The 23,836-nt window shown below is 41.2% G+C and overlaps 1 protein-coding gene across 1 annotated transcript in view; it reads right to left on the bottom strand.

The window, feature by feature from the left end:
• Positions 1–23,836, bottom strand: part of mospd2 (motile sperm domain containing 2) — a 46,813-nt gene that overhangs the window by 11,002 nt on the left and 11,975 nt on the right. Inside the window, exons 6-9 of the mRNA XM_067444690.1 lie at positions 17,691–17,751; positions 17,533–17,571; positions 11,064–11,188; positions 9,887–10,060 (exon numbers count right to left, since the gene is read on the bottom strand). Of these exons, the coding sequence (XP_067300791.1) occupies positions 9,887–10,060; positions 11,064–11,188; positions 17,533–17,571; positions 17,691–17,751 (399 nt within the window). The remainder of the gene's footprint in view (positions 1–9,886; positions 10,061–11,063; positions 11,189–17,532; positions 17,572–17,690; positions 17,752–23,836) is intronic.

Consider the following 23,836-nt stretch of genomic DNA (forward strand, 5'->3'; position numbering starts at 1 on the left):
AATGCTTGTTCACAAATAGAAATACTCAAATATAATACTATAAAAATCTATTAATGCTGGTTAAAAAGTTTAAAAATGCTTAAATAAAATACAGTAAAAATCAATTAAGGCTTGTTCAAAAATAAAAATACTCCAATAGAATACTGTAGAAAATTAATTAATGCTTGTTCAAAAATTCAAAATGTGTAAAACTATAATACAGTAAAAATCAAGTAATGCTCTTTCGCAAATTTAAAAAAGCTTAAAGGGTTACTTCAGCGATTAGCATTAAGCTTTGTATCTGCAGAAACCCGGTAGTATATTCGAATGATCGTGCTTGGCCTCGTAGGGCAGCGAAGCAAATGCATTCTGGGAGTTGTTGTCTTTCATCCACATGAGCCAAAAATACATTTTCTGGCTTTTCTCAGTCTAAAAGGCACCAACTTCTAAAGTTCACATTTCTACTACATAAATGACCCAGTTTAAATACACATTCATCTTTCCAGCGGTGAAGTACTCCTTTAAAAATATTAAAGGGTTAGTTCACCCAAAACTGAAAATGATGTCATTAATGACTCTCCCTCATGTGGTCGGACACCCGTCAGACCTTCGTTCATCTTCAGAACACAAATGAAGATATTTTAGTGTAAAGCTGAGAAAGGCTTCAGATAGGCCTCCATTGGCATTCAGTCCATTCCCACTCACAAGACCCATAAAGGCCCTAAACACATCCACACACAGCCCATCTCACTACAGCGGCTGGACAATAATGTTACAATGCAGCGACGAGAATAGTTATTGTGTGCAAAAATCTAAATAACGACTTTATCACGTCCAGTTATTGACGTGAACTCGATGCCTGCGTGAGAATATGACGCAGATCTTCGCCTGACGTCACGGTCGAGATCTACACGGAAGACAATAAGTCGTTATTTTGATTTTTTTTGCGCACAATAACTAATTCTCGTCGCATTATAACATTATTGTAGAGCAGGGGTCGGGAACCTTTTTTGACTAAGGAGCCTTTTTTTTTTTTTTGGTTAATTAATTTTTTCAAAAGAGCCACAGTAAAAAAAAAAAAATATTATTATTAAAAAACGTGTTTTTCCCCAATAAAATGTTCAACAGTAGGCTAGTAGCAAACAAATATGCAGAAAACAATAAATAAGTTGCAATATTATGAGAGAGAGAGAGAGAGAGAGAGAGAGAGAGAGAGAGAGAGAGAGAGAGAGAGAGAGAGAGAGAGAGAGAGAGAGATCTACTGTGTTTATGTGAATACTCGACTTGGCATTGTGACATATATCTGTGTTTATTTGGCCGTTTAGACGTGCAGCCGAAGACAGCCGTGTTGCGTTGGAGCGCGTGCTCAGCATCCTGTCAATAGAAATCAGTTCTCTTTCGCGACTTATCACACTTTTAATATAAATATTTAATATAATTCAATATAAAGCACATACCGCTCTTTTCTCATTCATTTATTCATGTTTCGTTATTAATAACTTTATCTGCGCAGATTATGATAGGGCCGGCTGGCAAAAGCGAGAGTAACCTACCAGTGGGTGAAATGTTTGGAAATGTCTTTTTGCAGAGCAAGCACCAGTTTACATAAAAGCAAGGATATTAAAGTTTAGATAGCCTACTTTTACATTTTCGCTGCTGTTCTAAAAATGGCTTGCACAGCTGCGTTAATCCCAGTGCAGGAGTGGTTGCTGTCGCGTCTCGTAACACTCACTCACGAACAGCGCATGAACACCCGTGGCCGGGACAGTTTGAATATTATCATCATTAACGTTTCATTTACTTCGGTAGGATGTACAACAAGGAAATTGTAATTGGATGCCTTTCTGTAGAGAGCGGATCTCCGTTGATGTCTTTTTTTTTTTTATCGATCATTTTTGGTAAAGGGTGAGAGACCTTGCGAGCCATATGGTTTTTGTCAAAGAGCTAGATGTGGCTCGCGAGCCATAGGTTCCCGACCCCTGCTGTCCAGCCGCTGTAGTGAGATGGGCTGTGTGTCGATGTGTTTAGGGCCTTTATGGGTCTTGTGAGTGGGAATGGACTGAATGCCAATGGAGGCCTATCTAAAGCCTTTCTCAGCTTTACACTAAAATATCTTCATTTGTGTTCTGAAGATGAACGAAGGTCTGACGGGTGTCCGACCACATGAGGGAGAGGAGTTAATGAGAGAATGTTCAGTTTTGGGTGAACTAACCCTTTAATATTTTTAAAGGAGTACTTCACCGCTGGAAAGATGAATGTGTATTTAAACTGGGTCATTTATGTAGTAGAAATGTGAACTTTAGAAGTTGGTGCCTTTTAGACTGAGAAAAGCCAGAAAATGTATTTTTGGCTCATGTGGATGAAAGACAACAACTCCCAGAATGCATTTGCTTCGCTGCCCTACGAGGCCAAGCACGATCATTCGAATATACTACCGGGTTTCTGCTGATACAAAGCTTAATGCTAATCGCTGAAGTAACCCTTTAAGCTTTTTTAAATTTGCGAAAGAGCATTACTTGATTTTTACTGTATTCTAGTTTTACACATTTTGAATTTTTGAACAAGCATTAATTGATTTTTACTGTATTCTATTTAAGCATTTTTTTTTAATTAACCAGCATTAATAGATTTTTGTAGTATTCTATTTGAGTATTTCTATTTGTGAACAAGCATTAAATGTTTTTTGCTGTATTGTTTTTAAACAATTTTGGATTTTTTTTAACAAGCATTAAATGATTTTTACTGTATTTTATTTCAAGCACTATTTATTTTAAAAAACTATTCCAAATATTAAAACATTTTCAAATCAACTGCGGCAGTTAACATTTTCTCAGAGCCTCTAGAATTACATGCTAATGTTTAGTTAATGTTTAATGCTCTGAAACGATCAGTATTGCATAAAGCGCTGTATAAATAAAGCCGGCTTGATTTGTAGATTCAGCAGGAATGCAGAAGCAGAAGAACCGGTTCCAGGCAGCCACAAACGTTAGTGTGTATGAGCCCTTATGAGTTCAACATCATAACACACACAAATAATCATAAAATAACTTCCTCGTTTATCTTTGACTGATCGAACTGAATAAACCCCGTAACCAGACGGTAGTTTGAGAGAGATCAATCAAAGTGATTAAAATCCTGTGCAATGCCACTGAAGTGTTTTCTGGCACTAGCATTGGACAAACAGAAGCTCGTATATGGAAGTGAAATCTGGGATGGATGGCAAAGATGAGTCTGGATTCGCTCTTCAGGCACTTGAGGTTGTAGAAACATCTATAATGTCTTACCAGTCCTTGTTTTAAGACACACAGACAGAGAGGGACATCAGATAAGCATGGATAATGGGGATAACGGAGCGCATTTTCCCATTCATTTTATTTTCCATGAGAATTTCGCCGAGTTTGAAGCAGTAAATCAAAGCGGACAGATGAAATGCAGCATTGCACACTTTGATTTGAAGCAAAATAAGACACAAGACTTGCAGGCAAGAATCAATTGCTCTGCATCTGATGCAGTCGATTAGAGCTGCACGATATTGGGAGAAAATGGGGGGGTTGAAATTTTATATATCAATATATACAATTTTACCAGTAAATACTTGTTTTAAAAGTGCAAAACCCTTTTAGGGTTGAACGATTTTGGTAAAGCTCCGAAAAACAATTTGAAGGTGTGCCAGCTTTCGCTCCCCACGGTCATCAATGAGCCTTGGCCGCCCATGACCCTGTGGCCGGTTCTCCACTGGTCCTTCATGGGTGTGCATTCTTGGGTTTATTCTTTACAAGAACCAAATCAGAGCATAAAGAGCTACAAAAAAAAAAAAAAATCTAAAGTCTTTCAAAGGCCAAATTCATACCGTTTTGGCCAATCCAATATGACTATAAAACAAAAATAAATATGATGATTTTTATTTTGATTATTAAACAAAATAAATTGCTTTAGTAATTTTATTTTACTTTAAAATTATAATACTAATAATTATTATGGTTATATTGTGATTATTAGTAAACATATTAAACAAAATAAAATATATTGTAATATTATTGGACTGTAAAATAAAAAAATTGTAATAACATTTTTTTACTTTAATAATAAATCAAAGTCATTAATTATTATTATTATTATTATTATTAAACATTATTAAACATTAAACAAACATTTTTAATATTATTGGACTGTAAAATAAAAAAAATGATTTATTTTATTTTCCTTTAAAATACATAATAATAATAAGAATAATAAGAATAATTTTGTGATTTATTATTAAACCTAATAAATAACCCGATAATATGTAATATTATTGGACTGTACAATTTAAAAAAATAATAATAAATTATATTTTACTTTAAAATTACAATAATAGTAATTATGATTTTATTGTGATTATTAAATGTATTAGAAAAAAATAAAAATATATATTGTAATATTATTGTAGTATTAAATTGTATTACTGAGTAATACATTTTATTTTACTTCAAAATTACAATAATAATTAATATTGTGATTTTATTGTGATTATTATTACTATAACATCAGGGGAAAAAATATATTGTAATATTATTGGACTGTAAAATATTTTTTTAAATAATTTTATTTTAACTTTAAAATGAAAATAATAATTATGATTTTATTGGTTTATTATTAAACAAAAATATAATTTTTAATATTGTTGGCTGTAAAATAAAAACAAATTACTAATTTTATTTTACTTTAAAATAATAATAATAACAAATAACCCAATAATGTTGCAAAAAATAAAAAAAATATTAAAATAAAAAAGTTGAGTAAAATTTTATTTTACTCTAAATTCTAATAATGATTATTTGATTTATTATTAAACATATTAAACATTTAATATAAATATATATATATATATATATATATATATATATATATATATATATATATATATATTATATCATTGGACTGTAAAATAAAAAAGTCATACAATTTATCTTTAAAATGACAATACTAAGTGTTATTTTCCTGATGTGTAAATGGTATAGCATCAAGCTTTTATTCTAAAGGGTTGCTGAGCGAATAAATGCGCCGCGTGTTTCAGAGTGAAGATCATTTACACGCGTGCAGCTCAACAGAAATTAACTGTTCTCAGACTCTTAAACACCGTATCATGAACTACAAGTGTAAATCTGAAGCTGCTAGTGCATATATTTAATTAATTTAATCAGAGTCTGTGCAATTTGGCAATCGCACAAAGCTATATCGTAATATCAGTTTCTCCCCCAATATATCGTGCAGCCTTATGGCCCGTTCACACCAAGGACGATAACTATAAAGATTTAAGTCCAACGGTACAACTATAACAATAACAGCACCGTGATTCTATTTTTAGGCATTTTTGATTTTTTTAACAAGCATACATTGATTTTTACTGTATTACATTTAAACATTTTTTTGTAATTTTTGAACAAGCATTCATTGATTTTTACTGTATTATATTTTTTACATAATTTTTAACAAGCATTAATTGATTTTTACTGTATTCTATTTTTACACATTTCCTAACACGCATTAATTTATTTTTACTATATTATATTTTTTACACATTTTTGAACAAGCATTCATTGATTTTTACTGTATTATATTTTTAGACCCTTTTGAACAGGCATTAATTTATTTTTACTGTATTATATTTTTACACATTTCCTAACACGCATTAATTTATTTTTACTGTATTATATTTTTTTTACACATTTTTGAACAAGCATTAATTTATTTTTACTGTATTATATTTATTTTTACACATTTTTGAACAGGCATTAATTGATTTTTACTGTATTATATTTTTACAAATTTTTGAACAAGCATTAATTGATTTTTACTGTATTATATTTTTACACATTTTTGAACAAGCATTAATTGATATTTACTGTATTATATTTTTAGACCCTTTTGAACAGGCATTAATTTATTTTTACTGTATTATATTTTTACACATTTCCTAACACGCATTAATTTATTTTTACTGTATTATATTTTTTTTACACATTTTTGAACAAGCATTAATTTATTTTTACTGTATTATATTTATTTTTACACATTTTTGAACAGGCATTAATTGATTTTTACTGTATTATATTTTTACAAATTTTTGAACAAGCATTAATTGATTTTTACTGTATTATATTTTTACACATTTTTGAACAAGCATTAATTGATATTTACTGTATTATATTTTTACAAATTTCCTAACAAGCATTAATTGATTTTTTACAGTATTATATTTTTACACATTTTTGAACAAGCATTAATTTATTTTTACTGTATTCTATTTTTACACATTTCCTAACAAGCATTAATAGATTTTTTACAGTATTATAATTTTTACACATTTTTGAACAAGCCTTAATTGATTTTTACTGTATTCTATTTAAGCATTTTTGAATTTTTGAACAAGCATTAATTGATTTTTACTGTATCCTATTTTAAGCATTTTTTATTTTTGAACAAGTATTAAATGATTTTTACTGTATTCTATTTAATCATTTTGTTCATTAATCATTACATTTTTGTTCATTAATCATTATATTTTTACTAATTTTTGAACAAGCATTGATTGATTTTTATAGTATTCTATTTTGAGTATTTTTATTTGAGAACAAACATTGATTTTTTTTACTGTATTCTATTTTTAGGGATTTTTAAATTTTTGAACAAGCATTGATTGATTTTTATAGTATTCTATTTTGAGTATTTTTATTTGAGAGCAAACATTAATTTATTTTTTACTGTATTCTGTTTTTAAGCATTTTTAATAAAAAAAACATGAATTGATGTTTACTCTATGGTATTTTAAGCACTATTTATTTAAAAAGAACTATTCCAAACATTAAACATTTTTAAATCTACTGCGGCAATTAACATTTTCTCAGGACCTCTAGTATTACATGTTAATGTTTCGTTTTTTATTCAGAATTGCCGGGAGAATCACAATCTCTTTTGGAAATGAAAAAAATTATAATTGAAACAATACCAATATATATTTTTCAAGCTGATGCATGATAAAAACATTGACAGCCAATCATCGCGAGCAAAAACATTGACAGCCAACCATCGCGAGCATTTAAAGTGCGGCGCTTCCAATAAACAGCTGGTGTGGACACGAATACTTATCGCTGTTGTGTGAATGGGCCTCTACACATATCATTCACAGGCTTCATCTCATGCTGATACATGATGATTCTGCTGTGACCAATGAGAAGTGTGTGATTTAATTAGCATTCGCTGTGACGTCAATCAACACGTCTGCCAACAGAACAGAAGATCTGATCAGATCAGGGCTGAATGATAGTGATGGATAAGCAGCACAATGCATGTTGATTATTATCATAAACTAAAACAATTATAACATTTCGGTTAATTTAAATAATGCTGCAATAATATATAATATAAATATTTTTAAACTTAAAAACTAAAACTAAAAATGTTGCCTTGCAATAAACTGAGATATATTCTTAAGTTAAAAAATAAAAAAATAAAACTTTTTTTAAGATTTGCACATTTCAATTAACAGTAAAATTCCAATCCTTAATCAATTATTCAGTTAAATTATGCAAGGATTATTCTATTAAATTTTATGGAATGTTAATATTAATTAAAATGCGTAAATCTTAAAAAAATTACTAAAAATGTTATGACCGCATAACGGGGCAGCCTTCACTCCCCACGTGCATCCTGGTGCCATGTGTTCCCCTTTCTATCAGAACCAGCATTAACTTCTGGAGCAGTTTGAGCTCCAGTAGCTGGTCTGTTTGATCGGACCCCACGGGCCAGCCTTCGCTCCCCACGTGCATCAATGAGCCTTGGCCGCCCATGACCCTGTGGCCGGTTCTCCACTGGTCCTTCCTTGGAGCACTTTTGATAGATACTGACCACTGCAGACCGGGAACAGCCCACAAGAGCTGCAGTTTTGGAGATGCTCTGACCCAGTCGTCTAGCCGCCACAATCTGGCCAAACTCGCTCAAATCCTTACGCTAGCCCATTTCTCCTGCTTCACACACATCAACTCTGAGGACAAAATGTTCACTTGCTGCCTAATTTATCCCACCCACTAACAGGTGATGAAGAGATAATCAGTGCTATTCACCTGGTCATAATGTTATGCCTGATCAGTGTATACATGTATGTGTGTGTGTATTCAAATATACATAATATATGTCTGTGTGAGTATAATTATTATGTAAACACAAACTTTTATTTTGGATGTGATTAACTGTTTGATAGACTTATTTATTATTATTATTATTATTATTATTATATTGTCCAGTCCTAGTTAGGAGTGTATTCACCTGACATTAACCTGATCACGTGATCATTATCTCACTAAGACGACAGTGAGAGATTAGCAGGGAAAGCTTCGGTCTGAGCGTGCTTCGACTTAAACACAGACATATGATTAGGAAGCGAATGCATGATCAGAAGTAGGAGAAGAATTCACAGAAGCTCAAAGTCATTTTAGAAACGGCTGTAAATCAGGTATAAGGAGTCATGATCATGTCTGGGCCACATTTCAAAATCAAAACAAAGAAAAAAAAAAACGTATTTTTTAACATTAGTTAACGAGTATTAACTACACTGCAAAAAATGCTCTTCTTATTAAGGATTTGTTTTCTTGTTTCCAGTCCAAATATCTTAATAGTCTTACATTAAGATGCATTTAATTTGAATAAAATCAATCAAATCAATCAAATGATCTGCCAATGGGGTGAGAAAAATAAACGTATTTCTGTTTGGGACGAAAACAAGAAATAAGATTATTTTTCTCACCCCATTGGCAGATCATTTTGCCTGTTTTAAGCAAAAACTCTCTTCATTTAGATTTTATTTTCAACAAAACAAGAAAAAATATATTGTGTCGTTTTACTGATCTAGTAAATGCATCTTGATTTAAGATTTGTTAGATATTTAGACTGGAAACAAGAAAAATTGTTTAATTTAAAAAAAAGTAAGAAGAGCATTATTTGCAGTGTTTGAGCAATGGTTCACGGTGCATTAACTAATGTTAACAGATATTGATTTTAATAATGCATTAGTGAATGTAGAACACACTAAGAAACAGAGGTGGACAAATACACAACTTCATTACTTGAGTAAAAGTTAAAGTACTGCTGGTCAAATATTACTCCGTTACAAGTGAAAGTTGTAAAAACAGATTTTTACTGGAGTAAAAGTACAGAAGTATTTGTTTTCAAAAGTAAATGTCCTTCTTTATGTCGCCGCATTATTGTATTATAGTTGTATAAATGCACATTATGCCATCATGGTTTAAGCCAGTCAGTGACGCTCCATCTGACACACTAGCAGACGACTAACTTAAACTCATTTAAATACTTGGAGAAAAGTTACAAAGCTCTTTATAAAGCTGCTGTCACTTTAAGGCCGAATGCACGGATCCAATACACTGATACACATCTGATATTCTCACACTGTTCACCTTCTCTTTCTCCCACACATTTACTTTTTTTACATTTTATGAGGCATGCATCAAGTGTACATGCTAAATTAACTCATCTTTTCAGAAAACTGAAACATACTTTCTAAATATGGCTAAGAGGAACCATCTTCATCCATTTAGCTATAAACTATTCAGTGTTAAAATATTATTGGGAAACATCACATGACCCTACAAAAGTGATTACTGATTACTGTCTGCAACTTTTAAAGAAGAAAAAAATCATCCACTGACTTTCAAAGAAAAAAATAATACAAATAATAAAATAAAATACAAATAATACTCCAGTAAAGTACAGATACTCAAAAAGTGTGGTACTCAAGTAAATGTGCTTAGTTACTGTCCACCTCTGCGTATGAAGCTATGCAAATGCATCGCAGAATATATTTTCTTTGTATTTTTGTGGAAACGTGACCTAGACCTGAGGAGATGTGGGATACCTTCTTTGGTTTGATGGATTGCTCAGAATTGAAGCTTGACTCGAGAGTGTCTCTGGAGTCGCACTCCAGATCCTTAATGTCACTTTCGTCCTCGCTCACGATTGGACCGTTTTCACAGATTGGAGACCGGAAGTCGTCGTCCGGGAGAGGCGGATAACTGTACTTGAATTGGTCCTGTCAGATAAAACAACAGATCATTAACACAAATCTTAAAGCCATATTTTACTTGACACTAAAGCTGGGCACACTGCAAAAAAGTGCTTTTTTTACTTAGTATTTGTGTCTTGTTTTTAGTCTTAATATTTAAAAATTCTTAAATCAAGATGCATTTACTAGATCAGTAAAACGACATGATATGTTTTCTTGTTTTGTTGAAAATAAAATCTAAATTAGTTTGTTTAAATCAGGCAAAATGATCTGCCAATGGGGTGAGAAAAATAATCTTGTTTCTTGTTTCCATTCCAATCAGAAACAAGATTATTTTTCTCACCCCATTGGCAGATACTTTTGCTTGTTTTAAGCAAAAACTCTCTTCATTTTGATACTTTTCCCCAGAAAACAAGAACAAATATCTTGTGTCATTTTACTATCTAGATAATGCATCTTAATTTAAGAATATTTAGATATTTGGGCTGGAAACAAGAAGAAAATACTAAATAAGAAGAGCATTTTTTGCAGTACATATCAATTTTAACCTGTAATATAGTAATGCACTGCAAAAAATGCATTTCTTACTTAGGATTCTTGTCTTGTTTTGGGGAAAAATAGCTCAAAATTAAGAAATTTTTTGCTTAAAATAAGATAAATAATCTGCCAATGGGGTGAGAAAAATATTGCTGTTTTAAGATTATTTTTCTCACCCCATTGGCAGATTACTTATCTTATTTTAAGCAAAAACTCTCCTAATTTTGAGTTATTTTTTCCCAAAACAAGACAATTACTTTTACTCGTCTAGTAAATACTTCTTGTTTTAAGAATTAAGATGTTTGGACTAGAAACAAGACAAAAAATATAGTAATGAAGTGACCGATGCTTGTTTTTTGTGTAGTCTTCAGAATTGGTTCAGAGTTTTTTTTTGTCCCTTGATAAAAAAATGGACATGTATGATATTCATCAGCGTGTGAATTGAAAAGCAAAAGACCAGTCCAAAAATAATCGGCCCTTATTTCTAACGTACCGTTCCGCCCATGTACGGTGGAAGATGCTCAGGGTCGACGTACGTCTGGATGTCATTCTTGGTGACAAACTTGAGTTTACTGATGGCGTCCGGGCCGAGCCACGTCTTCACGATCTTCCACGCAGCTGCCAAACGAAAGAGAGTTTAGGACCAATCATTACAAACATCCGTCCTTTACAGCCAATCACAACGTCTCGGTTACGTATGTAACCCTCGTTCCCTGAAGGAGGGAACGGAGACGCCACGTCGGAGTACCGACGAATAGGAATCTCGCTTGCGAGAGCCAATCTACTTCGAGTCTAACTAAACGAGCCAATGCACATTGGCATGCAATAATTGCACCAGGTGCTCATGCCACGCCACGCGGGTATAAATGAGACACAGGTGATTGCATCAAATTATCTTTTTTGCTGAGGAGCCGAGTAGGTAGACTGGCGCCCCGGCAGGGACAGAGGACATGGCGACGGGACGTGGCGTCTCCGTTCCCTCCTTCAGGGAACGAGGGTTACATACGTAACCGAGACGTTCCCATTCAGTCGGTCACTCTCGACGCCACGTCGGAGTACCGACGAATAGGAATCCCTACCAAAGCGCCATGGACTCTGCCCCCTTCCAGTGCCCTGTGTGAGCCTCCTGAGCTCTCTTACCTGATGAGACGGGGCTCACACCGAGAAGTCCATCACTGCTGTTCCGCATGACCCGCTCAGTGACTATTGGATAACACTGGGAAAGCGTGCCCAATGGGGGGCCGCTGCGGAACCACATCATACCACGGGAGTTATGTGGGGACCGAGCTGAGCCGTAGCCCGCCGCCGTGAGGGGGGCTCCATCCCTAAAAAGGAGGGCTCTCCCAAGGGAAAGACACGGGCTTCCGAGAGGAGCAACCGTGGAAAAAGTGTGGGATCCCCGTAGGGTCACTCACATGGCCCCAGCCAATTACCGGTTCTCCAGGATTCAGCGGTAAGGGGCCTGATGCCGGACGCTCCGCCACGCCCGGCACCGAGGGCGGTGGAGGACTCACAGAGTTTGCTTCTGGAGAATTAAGCGCCGAGGCGCAGCAAGCCGACAAGAGCCGGGCCTCTCAGTGCTTCTACCCGTTTGAGGTGAGAACACAGGAGGAGACCGGCTCTACACGTAGGCTATAAAACCTAGCGAACGTGTTAGGTGTCGCCCAGCCCGCAGCTCTACAGATGTCTGACAGCGAGGCGCCACGTGCCAGCGCCCAGGAGGATGCAACACTTCTAGTAGAGTGTGCTCGCAGCCTGAGCGGGCAGGGCACGCCTTGTGCCTGATAGGCCAAGGTGATGGCATCCACTATCCAGTGGGCCATCCTCTGCTTGGAGACAGCCTTTCCCTTCTGCTGGCCTCCGTGACAGACAAAGAGCTGATCTGAGGTCCTGAAGCTTTGGGTTCTGTCCACGTAGATCCGCAGAGCGCGGACGGGACAGAGCAAAGCTAGGGCTGGGTCTGCCTCCTCCAGGGGCAGCGCTTGCAGGTTCACCACCTGGTCCCTGAAGGGAGTGGTGGGAACCTTGGGCACGTAGCCAGGCCGGGGTCTCAGTACCACGTGGGTGTCACCCGGCCCGAACTCCAGGCACGATTCGTCGACCGAAAATGCCTGCAGGTCCCCTACCCTCTTGATGGAGGCCAATGCAGCCAACAGCAAAGTTTTCATGGACAGAATCTTCAGCTCTGCTGACTGCAAAGGCTCAAATGGGGCATTCTGCAGTGCTCGGAGCACCAGAGCAAGATCCCAAGAGGGTATGGAGGGAGGACGAGGAGGATTTAACCGTATCGCCCCCCTAAGGAACCTGCCGACCAGGTCGTGCTTCCCCACCGACTTACCCTCTACATGGTCATGATGGGCAGAAATAGCAGCACGTAAACCTTGAGGGTGGAGGGCGACAGCCTCCGCTCCAACCCCTGCTGCAGGAAGGAAAGCACTGACGCGATCGAACATCTTCGGGGGTCCTCCCGGCGGAGAGAACACCAATCGACGAACAGGTTCCACTTCAAGGCATAGGCCCGTCTCGTAGACGGTGCTCTAGCTGAAGTGATGGTGTTAACTACCTCTTGAGGTAAGTCACCTAGAACCTCCGCGTCCCGTCCAGGGACCAGACATGAAGTTTCCAGAGGTCTGGACGCGGGTGCCAGAGGGTGCCCCGTCTCTGAGTTAGAAGATCCTTCCTCAGAGGAATCGGCCAAGGAGGGGCTGTCGCAAGGAGCATGAGTTCTGGGAACCAAGTCCGGTGGGGCCAATACGGGGCCACCAACAGGACCTGCTCCTTGTCCTCCCTGACCTTGCACAGTGTCTGTGCAAGTAGGCTCACTGGGGGAAACGCATATTTGCGTAGGCCCTGGGGCCAGCTGTGCGCAAGTGCATCCGTGCCGAGTGTGCCCTCGGTCAGCGAATAAAACCACTGGCAGTGGGACGTTTCTGGGGAGGCAAACAGGTCGACCTGTGCAACCCCGAACTGAACCCAGATCAGCCGGACCACCTGGGGGTGGAGCCGCCATTCTCCCGGAAGCGCAGCTCGTGACAGCTCGTCGGCCGCCCGGTTGCGCACCCCAGGGACATGAATGGCCCGAAGCGACCTCAGACACTTCTGACTCCAGAGGAGGAGATGGCGGGCGAGTTGCGACATGCGACGTGAGTGTAGACCACCTTGACGGTTGATGTACGCAACGGTCGCCGTGTTGTCCGTACGGACCAGTACATCTTTGCCCCGTAACCGGCCCTTGAGTCGGCTCAGTGCACGATGTACTGCTAGCAACTCGAGGCAATTGATATGCCACTGCAGGTGCGGGCCCGTCCAAACCCCTGACACTGCATGCCCGTTGTACGTGGCACCCCAGCCCATGGACGAGGCATCCGTGAAGACCACAGCATGCCTGGATACCTGTTCCAACGGCACTCCGGCCCGAAGGAACCCGGGATCTGACCACGGGCTGAAGGTTTTGCGGCAGGACGGAGTGATGCTCACCCGATACGTGCCGCGTGTCCACGCCCATCTCGGGACTCGGCCGTGAAGCCAATGCTGAAGCGGTCTCATATGAAGCAGGCCGAGCGGTGTTACTGCCGCCGCAGCCGCCATATGCCCCAGGAGCCTCTGAAAATGTTTCAGTGGAACCGCCATCCTGCCCTGAAACGTGTTCAGGCAGTTCAGCATCGACTGGACGCGCTCCTTCGTGAGACGCGCAGTCCGCTTGACCGAATCCAACTCCATACCGAGAAAAGAGATCCTCTGCACGGGGGCGAGTTTGCTCTTTTCCCAGTTGACCTGAAGACCCAACTGGCTGAGGTGTCTGAGCACCAAGTCCCTGTGTTCGCACAACTGCTCCCGGGACTGTGCAAGGATGAGCCAGTCGTCGAGATAGTTTAGGATGCGAACGCCCTGTTCTCTCATGGGCACAAGGGCCCCCTCCGTGACTTTCGTAAAGACGCGGGGGGACAGGGCCAGCCCGAAGGGTAGGACCTTGTACTGATATGCTCGCCCCTCGAACGCAAAGCGCAGGAACGGCCTGTGTCGGGGGAGAATTGAGACATGAAAGTACGCGTCCTTCAGGTCGATCGCTGCAAACCAATCTTGGGGACGGATGCACTCGAAAATGCGTTTCTGCGTGAGCATCTTGAACGGTAGCTTGTGAAGGCTCCGGTTCAGTACTCGCAGGTCCAAGATTGGCCGTAACCCACCGGTTTTCTTGGGTACAATGAAGTACGGGCTGTAGAAGCCTGTCCTCATATCGGCTGGAGGGACCGGCTCTATCGCGTCCTTCGCCAGTAGGACTGCGATTTCCGCACGCAGGACACGGACGTCTGCAGCTTTCACCGAAGTGAAGCAGACGCCCGTGAACCTGGGGGGACGCCGGGCGAACTGAATCGCATAGCCGAGCCTGATGGTCCGAATGAGCCAGCGAGACGGACTGGGAAGCTCTAACCAGGCTCGCAGAGACCGAACAAGCGGGATCATCGGGACCACCGGCGTACCCACCGAGGGGCAGCGAGGTGGAATACAGGCACCGGTCTGGGGCGGCTGTCTCGTGGAGGCGGCCCGCAGAGAGGTGTGAGTGTGCCGTGCGACACCTACCTGATTCCACGGCTGGGCAGAGGGTCCGCACGGAGTTTGTGGGGTGTCCGTGCGTCGTCCGCTGCTGCCCACTGGCGACACAGGAGGAGGATGAGAGTGGTCCGGCGTTTGACCGGCCACAACTCTCCGAGCCCCCTGGGGACCCGGAGATGAAGGAAACTGCTCTTTTATTGAAAATTTGGGTACCGCTGGGGCTGAGCCCAGCGGCGGAACAGAAACAAAACGGAACACAAGATTCTCCACCCGGCCCTCCTCCGGGGGAAGGAGCGGTGCGGTCACCGTCTCCTGGAGAGCAGTCCTCCTCATCTCCGGGTCGCCCGTCTCAGGACCGCTTCCCCTTGCCTTTGCCCTTCTTCGGGGCTGCCTGGACGGGCGGGACGGCCGGCTTGCGCCCGGCTCCACGACGCCGCTTGGGTGGAGGCTGCTGCTGCGACGCGGGAGCGGAGGCAGACGCAGACGGCCGCCCTCGGCGACGAGCTGGCTGAGGCGCTGCCGGCGGCGGGGTGGAGGCAGCAGCTGACCGCCGCGGCATGATGTGACTGATGGCCTCAGTCTGCTTCTGTGCGGCCGAGAACTGCTGGGCGAAGTTCTGCACCGCGTCGCCGAAGAGGCCAGTCTGGGACACGGGGGCATTAAGGAACCTGATCTTGTCGGTATCCCTCATGTCCGCCAGACACAGCCAGAGATGGCGCTCCTGGACCACCATAGTGGACATCGCACGTCCCACGGCACGCGCCGTAACCTTCGTCGCACGAAGCGCGAGGTCCGTCGCCGCCCTCAGCTCTTGTAGAACTGCGGGATCGTGACCACCCTCGTGCAGGTCCTTCAGTGCCTGGGCCTGATGAACCTGCAACAACGCCATAGCGTGTAGGGCGGAACCTGCCTCTCCACAAGCCTGGTAGGCCTTCCCGATCAGATCGGAGGAGTACCTACAGGCCCGGGAGGGGAGACACGGGTTCCCCCTTGATGTGGAGTTAGGGCACAGTTGCATAGCAACGGCCCGTTCCACGGGAGGAACCTGCGTGTAACCCTTTGCAGGTCCGCCATCAAGGGTGGTGAGGGAGGAGGAACCACTGGGCCGGTTTCGGGCAGTAAAAGGTGCCGTCCACGACCTAGTGAGCTCCTCGTGCACCTCCGGGAAGAAAGGAACCGGGGTGGGGCGCTGAGAACCAGCACGGGCCACCCCGAGAAACCAATCGTCCAACCTCGACGGCTCGGGACACGGTGGAGGGTTCCACACGAGCCCGACCCTCTCGGCAGCCCGGGAAAGCATGGCCATCATCTCCGGATCGGTATCGGGCACAGCGGGTCTTCCCGAAGGAGCCCCCTGCGCCGACACGTCATCTCCAGACAACTCTGACCCTCCCTCCGATGCAGCGATGGACATTTCGTCATCGCGGGGAGCCCCGAAGGATACGGGTGGTGCGCATCTCGAGGACGGCCCACCTCGTTCCAACGGCAGCTCTACTGGCTGCGGAGCGCGGGAGGAGTGAGGATTCCCCGCGGGTTGGTTCCCTGGAGGAAGCGCGCTCACCGTCACCCTCAAATCGGCCGCGCTACTACCGGAAGTAACCCTCTGTGGAGGGTTAGATCGCGGCAGAGGCACGGGGACTCCGCCTTTTGCAAGACGGAGCCGCGACCGCAACTCCGAGATGGTCATGTTCCCGCAGTAAGAACATGAGTCATCCATCAGCGCTGCCTCAGCGTGCTGCACGCCCAAACACGAGATACAGCGCTGATGACCATCCCGCGGTGAAATGAACCCACCGCACCCAGAAACACACAGATAGAATGTCATCTTTAAAAAGACGCAAGCTCTATCTGTGTTGCTCTTTTAGAATGATGCTCTCCTTGGTGCTGAAACACGCAGGGGGTGGGGCCGCGGCGACACAGACAGGAATGTAGTGCAGCCTGTCGTGCGCGCTCTCTCTCACAGGACGCTTTCAACAGCCGTGAGAACGGCTTTTTAGCGCTCTCCACCTAGCGCACCGTACCAGCTGTGAAAACAGCCCTTGTGGTTGCTCTTATGGACAACGAAGAGAGAAGATCCGAAGAACACACGACCCACTGCTGTGTTGTCACACCAACACCGACCGAAGAGATCTCTTCCAAAAGGCAGGCTCTTTCTCAGTCGAACTGCGAAGTGAAGAGTGATATCTGGCATACCACTCGGCTCCGAAGCAAAAGGATAATTTGATGCAATCACCTGTGTCTCATTTATACCCGCGTGGCGTGGCATGAGCACCTGGTGCAATCATTGCATGCCAATGTGCATTGGCTCGTTTAGTTAGACTCGAAGTAGATTGGCTCTCGCAAGCGAGATTCCTATTCGTCGGTACTCCGACGTGGCGTCGAGAGTGACCGACTGAATGGGAACTCACCGTTCATGATCCACGGCATCTCGTACATGATCATTTTGGCTGTGAATAAAACATAAAAACGTTTAATCCCACCAAGAGACTGTACAACATTTGATATTGTGCATCGTTATAATGTAGAACACCTATTTCTATAATATAATAATAAACAGGATACTCACAAAGAAACTTTGGATAGTAGACTTTGAAGCAGTTAATGATATATTTCACAAAGTCCATATCCTTGAAGAGAATAACATAGGAAAGAACGTTTTTAGATTCATATTACCTAATTTAAGCTGATGGTGGCGCTAGAGGGTTTTAAGCACAGACCCTAAAGTTGGTGTTAATAATGTTCAGATGCTTTGCAATTGATGTGCCAGATTTCCTGATGTTTCTCCAAACGGTTCCAGGAGTTTTTCATTCCTTTACTGATTTAATTATGGTGTGTGTACTGTGTGTAGAGATTAGAGATAACAGTAGGGAATTTGCTGTGTCATTCATACCGTGGTAAATATATTTGCCTGTCTAGTAGGCAGTAAGACTGCTTTACATTATTATAAAACATGCATTTTAGTTTGAGACTTTTCATTTGTAAAGCATTTTATTCACTGGGATTATACAATATTTTCTCTTCCAGATTTACCACCAAAATGATTTAATATACAAAGCAGGGCTTGAAATGAAGGCTTGTCATGTGCTTGTCCTTCATTTGTCTGAGTAAAAAAGTAGCTTGTCCTCAAAAACATTTATTTTTGTATGTGTGGTGTAACTATAATTTATTATGAAGCAATAATCTCATAATTTTTCACATTAAAATCAGCATATTTGTGATATTCCATTTTTTTAAAAACTTTTTATAAAGGGGTTTTCCCCCCCTAATCTGTATCATACACCAATCAGACATAACATTATGACTATAGCACTGATTATCTCTTCATCACCTGTTAGTGGGTGGGATATATTAGGCAGCAAGTGAACATTTCGTCCTCAGAGTTGATGTGTGTGAAGCAGGAGAAATGGGCAAGCGTAAGGATTTGAGCGAGTTTGGCCAGATTGTGACGCTAGACGACTGGGTCAGAGCATCTCCAAAACTGCAGCTCTTGTGGGCTGTTCCCGGTCTGCAGTGGTCAGTATCTATCAAAAGTGCTCCAAGGAAGGACCAGTGGAGAACCGGCCACAGGGTCATGGGCGGCCAAGGCTCATTGATGCACGTGGGGAGCGAAGGCTGGCCCGTGGGGTCCGATCAAACAGACGAGCTACTGGAGCTCAAACTGCTCCAGAAGTTAATGCTGGTTCTGATAGAAAGCTGTCAGAATACACAGAGCAGCTCAGTTTGAGGCGTATGGGGCGGCAGGGTGACCTCTGACCCGCCGAAAGCACCAACACATGTTTTGTCTGATCGGTGCATTTCAGTGAGAGTGTTTGTTACTAAACTAGTCCTCCAGTAGTAAAGCAGCCGTTGATCCATTAGTAAACTAACGGTTAAAAGTCATTGGGGTCAAATCTAACCGTACACAAGACCTCTAACCAGCTAATCATTCTGATCTGAACAACAGGTTGAGCAATCCTGGTGTTTACTGGACGCTTGAGTGACCTTTAGCTCCGTTTGTTGTTGACGCTTACATCTGCTCTCTATATCTGTTCCTGGAAGCGACAAACTCTGGCATTAATGACTTTTCAATGACCGTTTATTACAAGAAAACAACAGAATATTGAACATCTGTTTCAAAGCCAAGTATCCTGACATGGTCACTGTTATAATTTGGAGGAAAACAAACAACTTTTTATTATTTTAATCTGACGAAACTCCCCAAGGATCAGAATTTAAAGGACGACTCCGGTGAGAAATGAACCTAGGGGTGATTAACAGATGGTTAGCGAGTAGATCGTTCTCTGGGATGCGTTTTAATGAATGTAAAGAGTTTTATCTCTAAACACAGATTAGCTTATAACGCTTGTCTACGGGGCACAGGGTCAGTGAAATTAAACCGCTAGTTAATACCACTAACAGCTCAAAATATCCTCACACTAACACGGCAGCATAATGAGGGTCCCTACATGCAAACCGCAGCATTGAGAACTTTGTAAGAGTACAAACAGTTTAAAGGGGGGGGGGTGAAACACTCAGTTTCAGTCAGTGTCATGTCAATCTTGAGTACCTATAGAGTAGCATTGCATCCTGCATATCTCCGAAAAGTCTTTATTTTTTTAATAATTATATAAGAAAGATGCGCTGTTCCGAGTCTTTCCGAAAAAAGCCGAGCGGGTGGGGGCGTGTCGTGTGAGCGGAGCTAAATAATGACGTGTGCTCGCTGCTGCTATGTTGAGTCGAGTGCGTCGTAATGCTGTGTCATCCCTAACAGCGGGAAAAAAACTTTATTCAAAATAAAAATATGGCTTTTAATCAGATACAGCCATACATCTATGATCCGGAATCAGACCCAGAGGCTGCAGTTGAACAGGAGCAGCAGCAAAAACGACTAGAGCAGGACGTCTCTATGTGCTACAAGTTATACACTAACTATATAATATGCTTAGCGGCTTGTGTTATTTACATATTTATACTTGAATTATATCGTCGTATTTTTGTCTTTGAAGGTGTACATGTGGGAAGTGCAGTTGTGCACGTGTGTTTGTGTGTTTACGCGTGGTTTGTGTAGACAGTAAGCGGACTAAAAGCAGTCTCACTCACCCTTCTAACGTTGGGACTGCTCCATCCTTCAGCATTAGGCGATCGGGAAAATTCGGCGTCGAGCTGGGCCTTGTTTATGAAACAGTCGGCACCGAAATGCAGCGAACAGATATAAACATTCGCGCAACTCAGTTGCTGATCCGGAAAAGCAAATTACATCCACTGTTGCCTTAACGCGGGGTTTTGGGGGAATCTGTGCAGGACTGTCTTGGTCTGGCAACCAAAAACGCACTTTTTTGGTGACATTGTTATGTGCACATCACCTGTGCAGCATCCTACAAGCCAGCGCTTTGATGGACGTAGCCTGTTGCTTTCGCTCTCTCCCTCTCTCTCTCTCTCTCTCTCTCTCTCTCACGCGCTTCCGGTAGAATTGTCCGTAAGGCCCATACAAGGAAATTCCGCCCCCATTAACGTCAAAGGGGACGCATGATCTCAAAAAACTTGCCGAAACTTATGACTAACCGGAAGTAGTATTTTTGACAAAGAAATACTCCCATCAAACGTCCACCTTAACTTTTGAAACTTTGTCTATGTTTAGTATGGGATTCCAAGTCTTTAACAGTGTAAAAAGATCAGTATGCAGGAAACAGCATTTCACCCCCCCTTTAATAAGAAGATAATTTATAAACATAGTGCCTTACGCGTTCGCGGACAGGCACCATCTTGGAAAACAGTCTCGACTCATCGATCCACGAGCGCTGTTCTTAGTGAGCTGGTCGATAGGAATTAAGTTTGTGAAATCTAATTACATGGACATTTTTATTTTTATTTATTTTTTTTCTCTGTTGTGTTCAGTGTTTTCTTCCGGAAACAACGGACCATATGAGATTCCAAGTCACAGTTCATCACTTAGCAGAGCGCTCGCGGCTCGATGAGTCGAGACTGTTTTCCAAGATGGCGCCTGTCCGTGAACGCGTAATGCACTCTGTTTATTAAGTATCTTCTTATTAAACTGTTTGTACACTTACAAAGTTCTCAATGCTTCGGTTTGCATGTAGGGACCCTCATTATTAGGGTTGGGAATCGTGAGAAATTTTCCGGTTCCGGTTCCGGTTCCATTAAAATTATTAAACAAATAGTGGTAAAGGAAAAGGCACAATACGCAACTTTAAACAATCCTTTTTTGGGTTTATTACTTGCTCTCAAATGAATTTACAGGTTGGCAATGTCAAAAAAAAAGTCCTGTACTATACATATATTACAGGATTAATCGAGCCATATGGAATTTATGGAAATTAAAATAAACATGTTCAAATTTACACCTCTGAAATTGTCTTATTACATTTTCTCTCTCTGTTTTAGGGATGTTAACCGATGACCGTTTGAGCTGTTAGTGGTATTAACTAGCGATTTAATTTCACTGACCCTGTGCCCCATAGACAAGCGCTATAAGCTAATCTGTGTTTAGAGATAAAACTCTTTACATTCGATTTCCATGAAAACGCATCCCAGAGAACGATCTACTCGCTGACCATCTGTTAATCACCCCGAGGGTCATTTCTCACCAGAGTTGTCCTTTAAGCGAGTGAAATATATATACAGTATCTGGAACATTAAAGACAATAAAAGTCATGTTTTGAGGTACTGTTGGTGCTAAAGTTCCTGCACACTGCAAAAAAAATGCTTTTCTTCCTTAGTATTTTTGTCTTGTTTCTAGTCAAAATATCTAAAAATTCTTACATTAAGAAATATTTACTAGACAAGTACAAATTATTGTCTTGTTTTGGGGGAAAATAACTCAAAATGAAGAGAGTTTTTGCTTAAAATAAGATAAATAATCTGCCAATGGGGTGAGGAAAATAATCTTGTTTTCTGTTTGCATTAAAGGTCCCGTTCTTGGCGATTCCATCTTTCAAACTTTAGTTAGTGTGTAATGTTGCTGTTAGAGCATAAATAATACCTGTAAAATTATAAAGCTCAAAGTTCAATGCCAAGCGAGATGTTTTATTTAACAGAAGTTCCCTTTCGAAGCCGACAGCGAACGGCCGGTTTGGACGACACCGCTGCACTTCCTGCTGTGATGACATCACTAGAGCCGTTTGTTGGCTCCGCCCACAAGAACACGCAAAATAGGGGGCGTGGTCTCGTTGCTCTCCCGCGTGGAGAAGAGCGCGCATTCAGCGCTTGCGTCGCCCCGTTATTGTAAGAGGCGGGACCTTTCCAGGCAAAGTGCGCTAAGCTGCTGTCCAATCACAACACGGGAAGCGCTGGCCCAATCAGAACTTGTTACGTGTTTCTGAAGGAGGGACTTCATAGAACGAGGAAATCATCAGGCCGTTTATAGGACAGAGGAAACAGCGCTGTACAGATACGTCAATTCTGTGAAAACAACTGTTTTTGTACACGCGAAACATGAACTCATGTTATATTGCACACTGTAAACATAATCAAAGCTTCGAAAACACGCGAAGAACGGGACCTTTAAGATTATTTTTCTATACTAAGCAAAATACTAAGTAAGAAGGGCCTTTTTTTGCAGTGCACTGTAAAAAATATTTAAAAAATAAGTTTCCTGGTTGCCTTAAAAATTTATTTAATTGAAATAAAAAATTTGAGTTAATAAAATGAATTTTTTTTGAGAATCGACAACCTTTATTCAAAAATTATTAGAAGATTGTGTAAGCATATTGTGTAATTGTGTGTTTTATTTGTGATGACGCAGCCAAATTGTGCTATTTTCATGATTTATCACAGTTTTTATGTGGTTCAGATACAATAATATTTTGTGTTTCTATTTATTAAACAAATTTCCTTCATTGTATCAACTCAAATTTTTGATTTCAATAAACTCAACATTTTAAGGCAACCGGGTTACTTATTTTTTTTAAAGCTGATGATACACAGAGTAACTTTTTGAGCAATATTGCGGAAAGATGTTTCTCTGGGCTTTTTCCCATTGGGAATGGGCAACACATTTCTCTTTGGATCTCAAGATAGAAATTTGTTGCCCATTCTCAATGATAAAGTGTCCAAGCGACATCTTTCAGCAACATTGCTCAAAAAGTCAGCATCAGCTTAAGTTAAACCAACAATTTTTTTTTTTACAGTGTGTGAATAATGATCTGATCCTTCCGCAATAAATGTCTCCTTAGTAAAGACGTGGCGATCCTTCATATTATAAACATGCAAAACCAATTTGCAGTCGTATAAGATAAGCATTAATTAAAGCACACTCTAATTCCTCTGTATAAAATTGGCATTAGGCTTCCAGCGGCATTAAACCTCCGCATTTCTGCTGCAGGAACATGAGACGAGGAGCTCTGCGTTTGACGGGAAATTCTCTCGGATTAAGCAAGCGGGTTTGGATTGACCGAAGGGATTTAAAGGCCACAGTAATCTGCAGCGAGTGTCCCTTTGCACCTTCGACTCGTTCAGCTAATGACCTAAAATATCTGCGTGAGGGTCAATAATGGCCCGAGACCAAGCAGAACTCAAAACTAGATTGTGAGATGCAAAACAGTCACTTCATTCAAAAGACAGGTAAAAACCCATCTCTTCCATGAGCACTTAATCTCACACCGCAAAAAATGCTTTTCTTGCTCAGTATTTGTGTCTTGTTTCTAGTCCAAGCATCTAACAATTCTTAAAACAAGAAACATTTACTAGACAAATAAAAGTAATTGTCTTGTTTTG

Source organism: Pseudorasbora parva, chromosome 5 (assembly GCF_024679245.1).
Source record: "Pseudorasbora parva isolate DD20220531a chromosome 5, ASM2467924v1, whole genome shotgun sequence".
Classification (NCBI taxonomy): domain Eukaryota; kingdom Metazoa; phylum Chordata; class Actinopteri; order Cypriniformes; family Gobionidae; genus Pseudorasbora; species Pseudorasbora parva.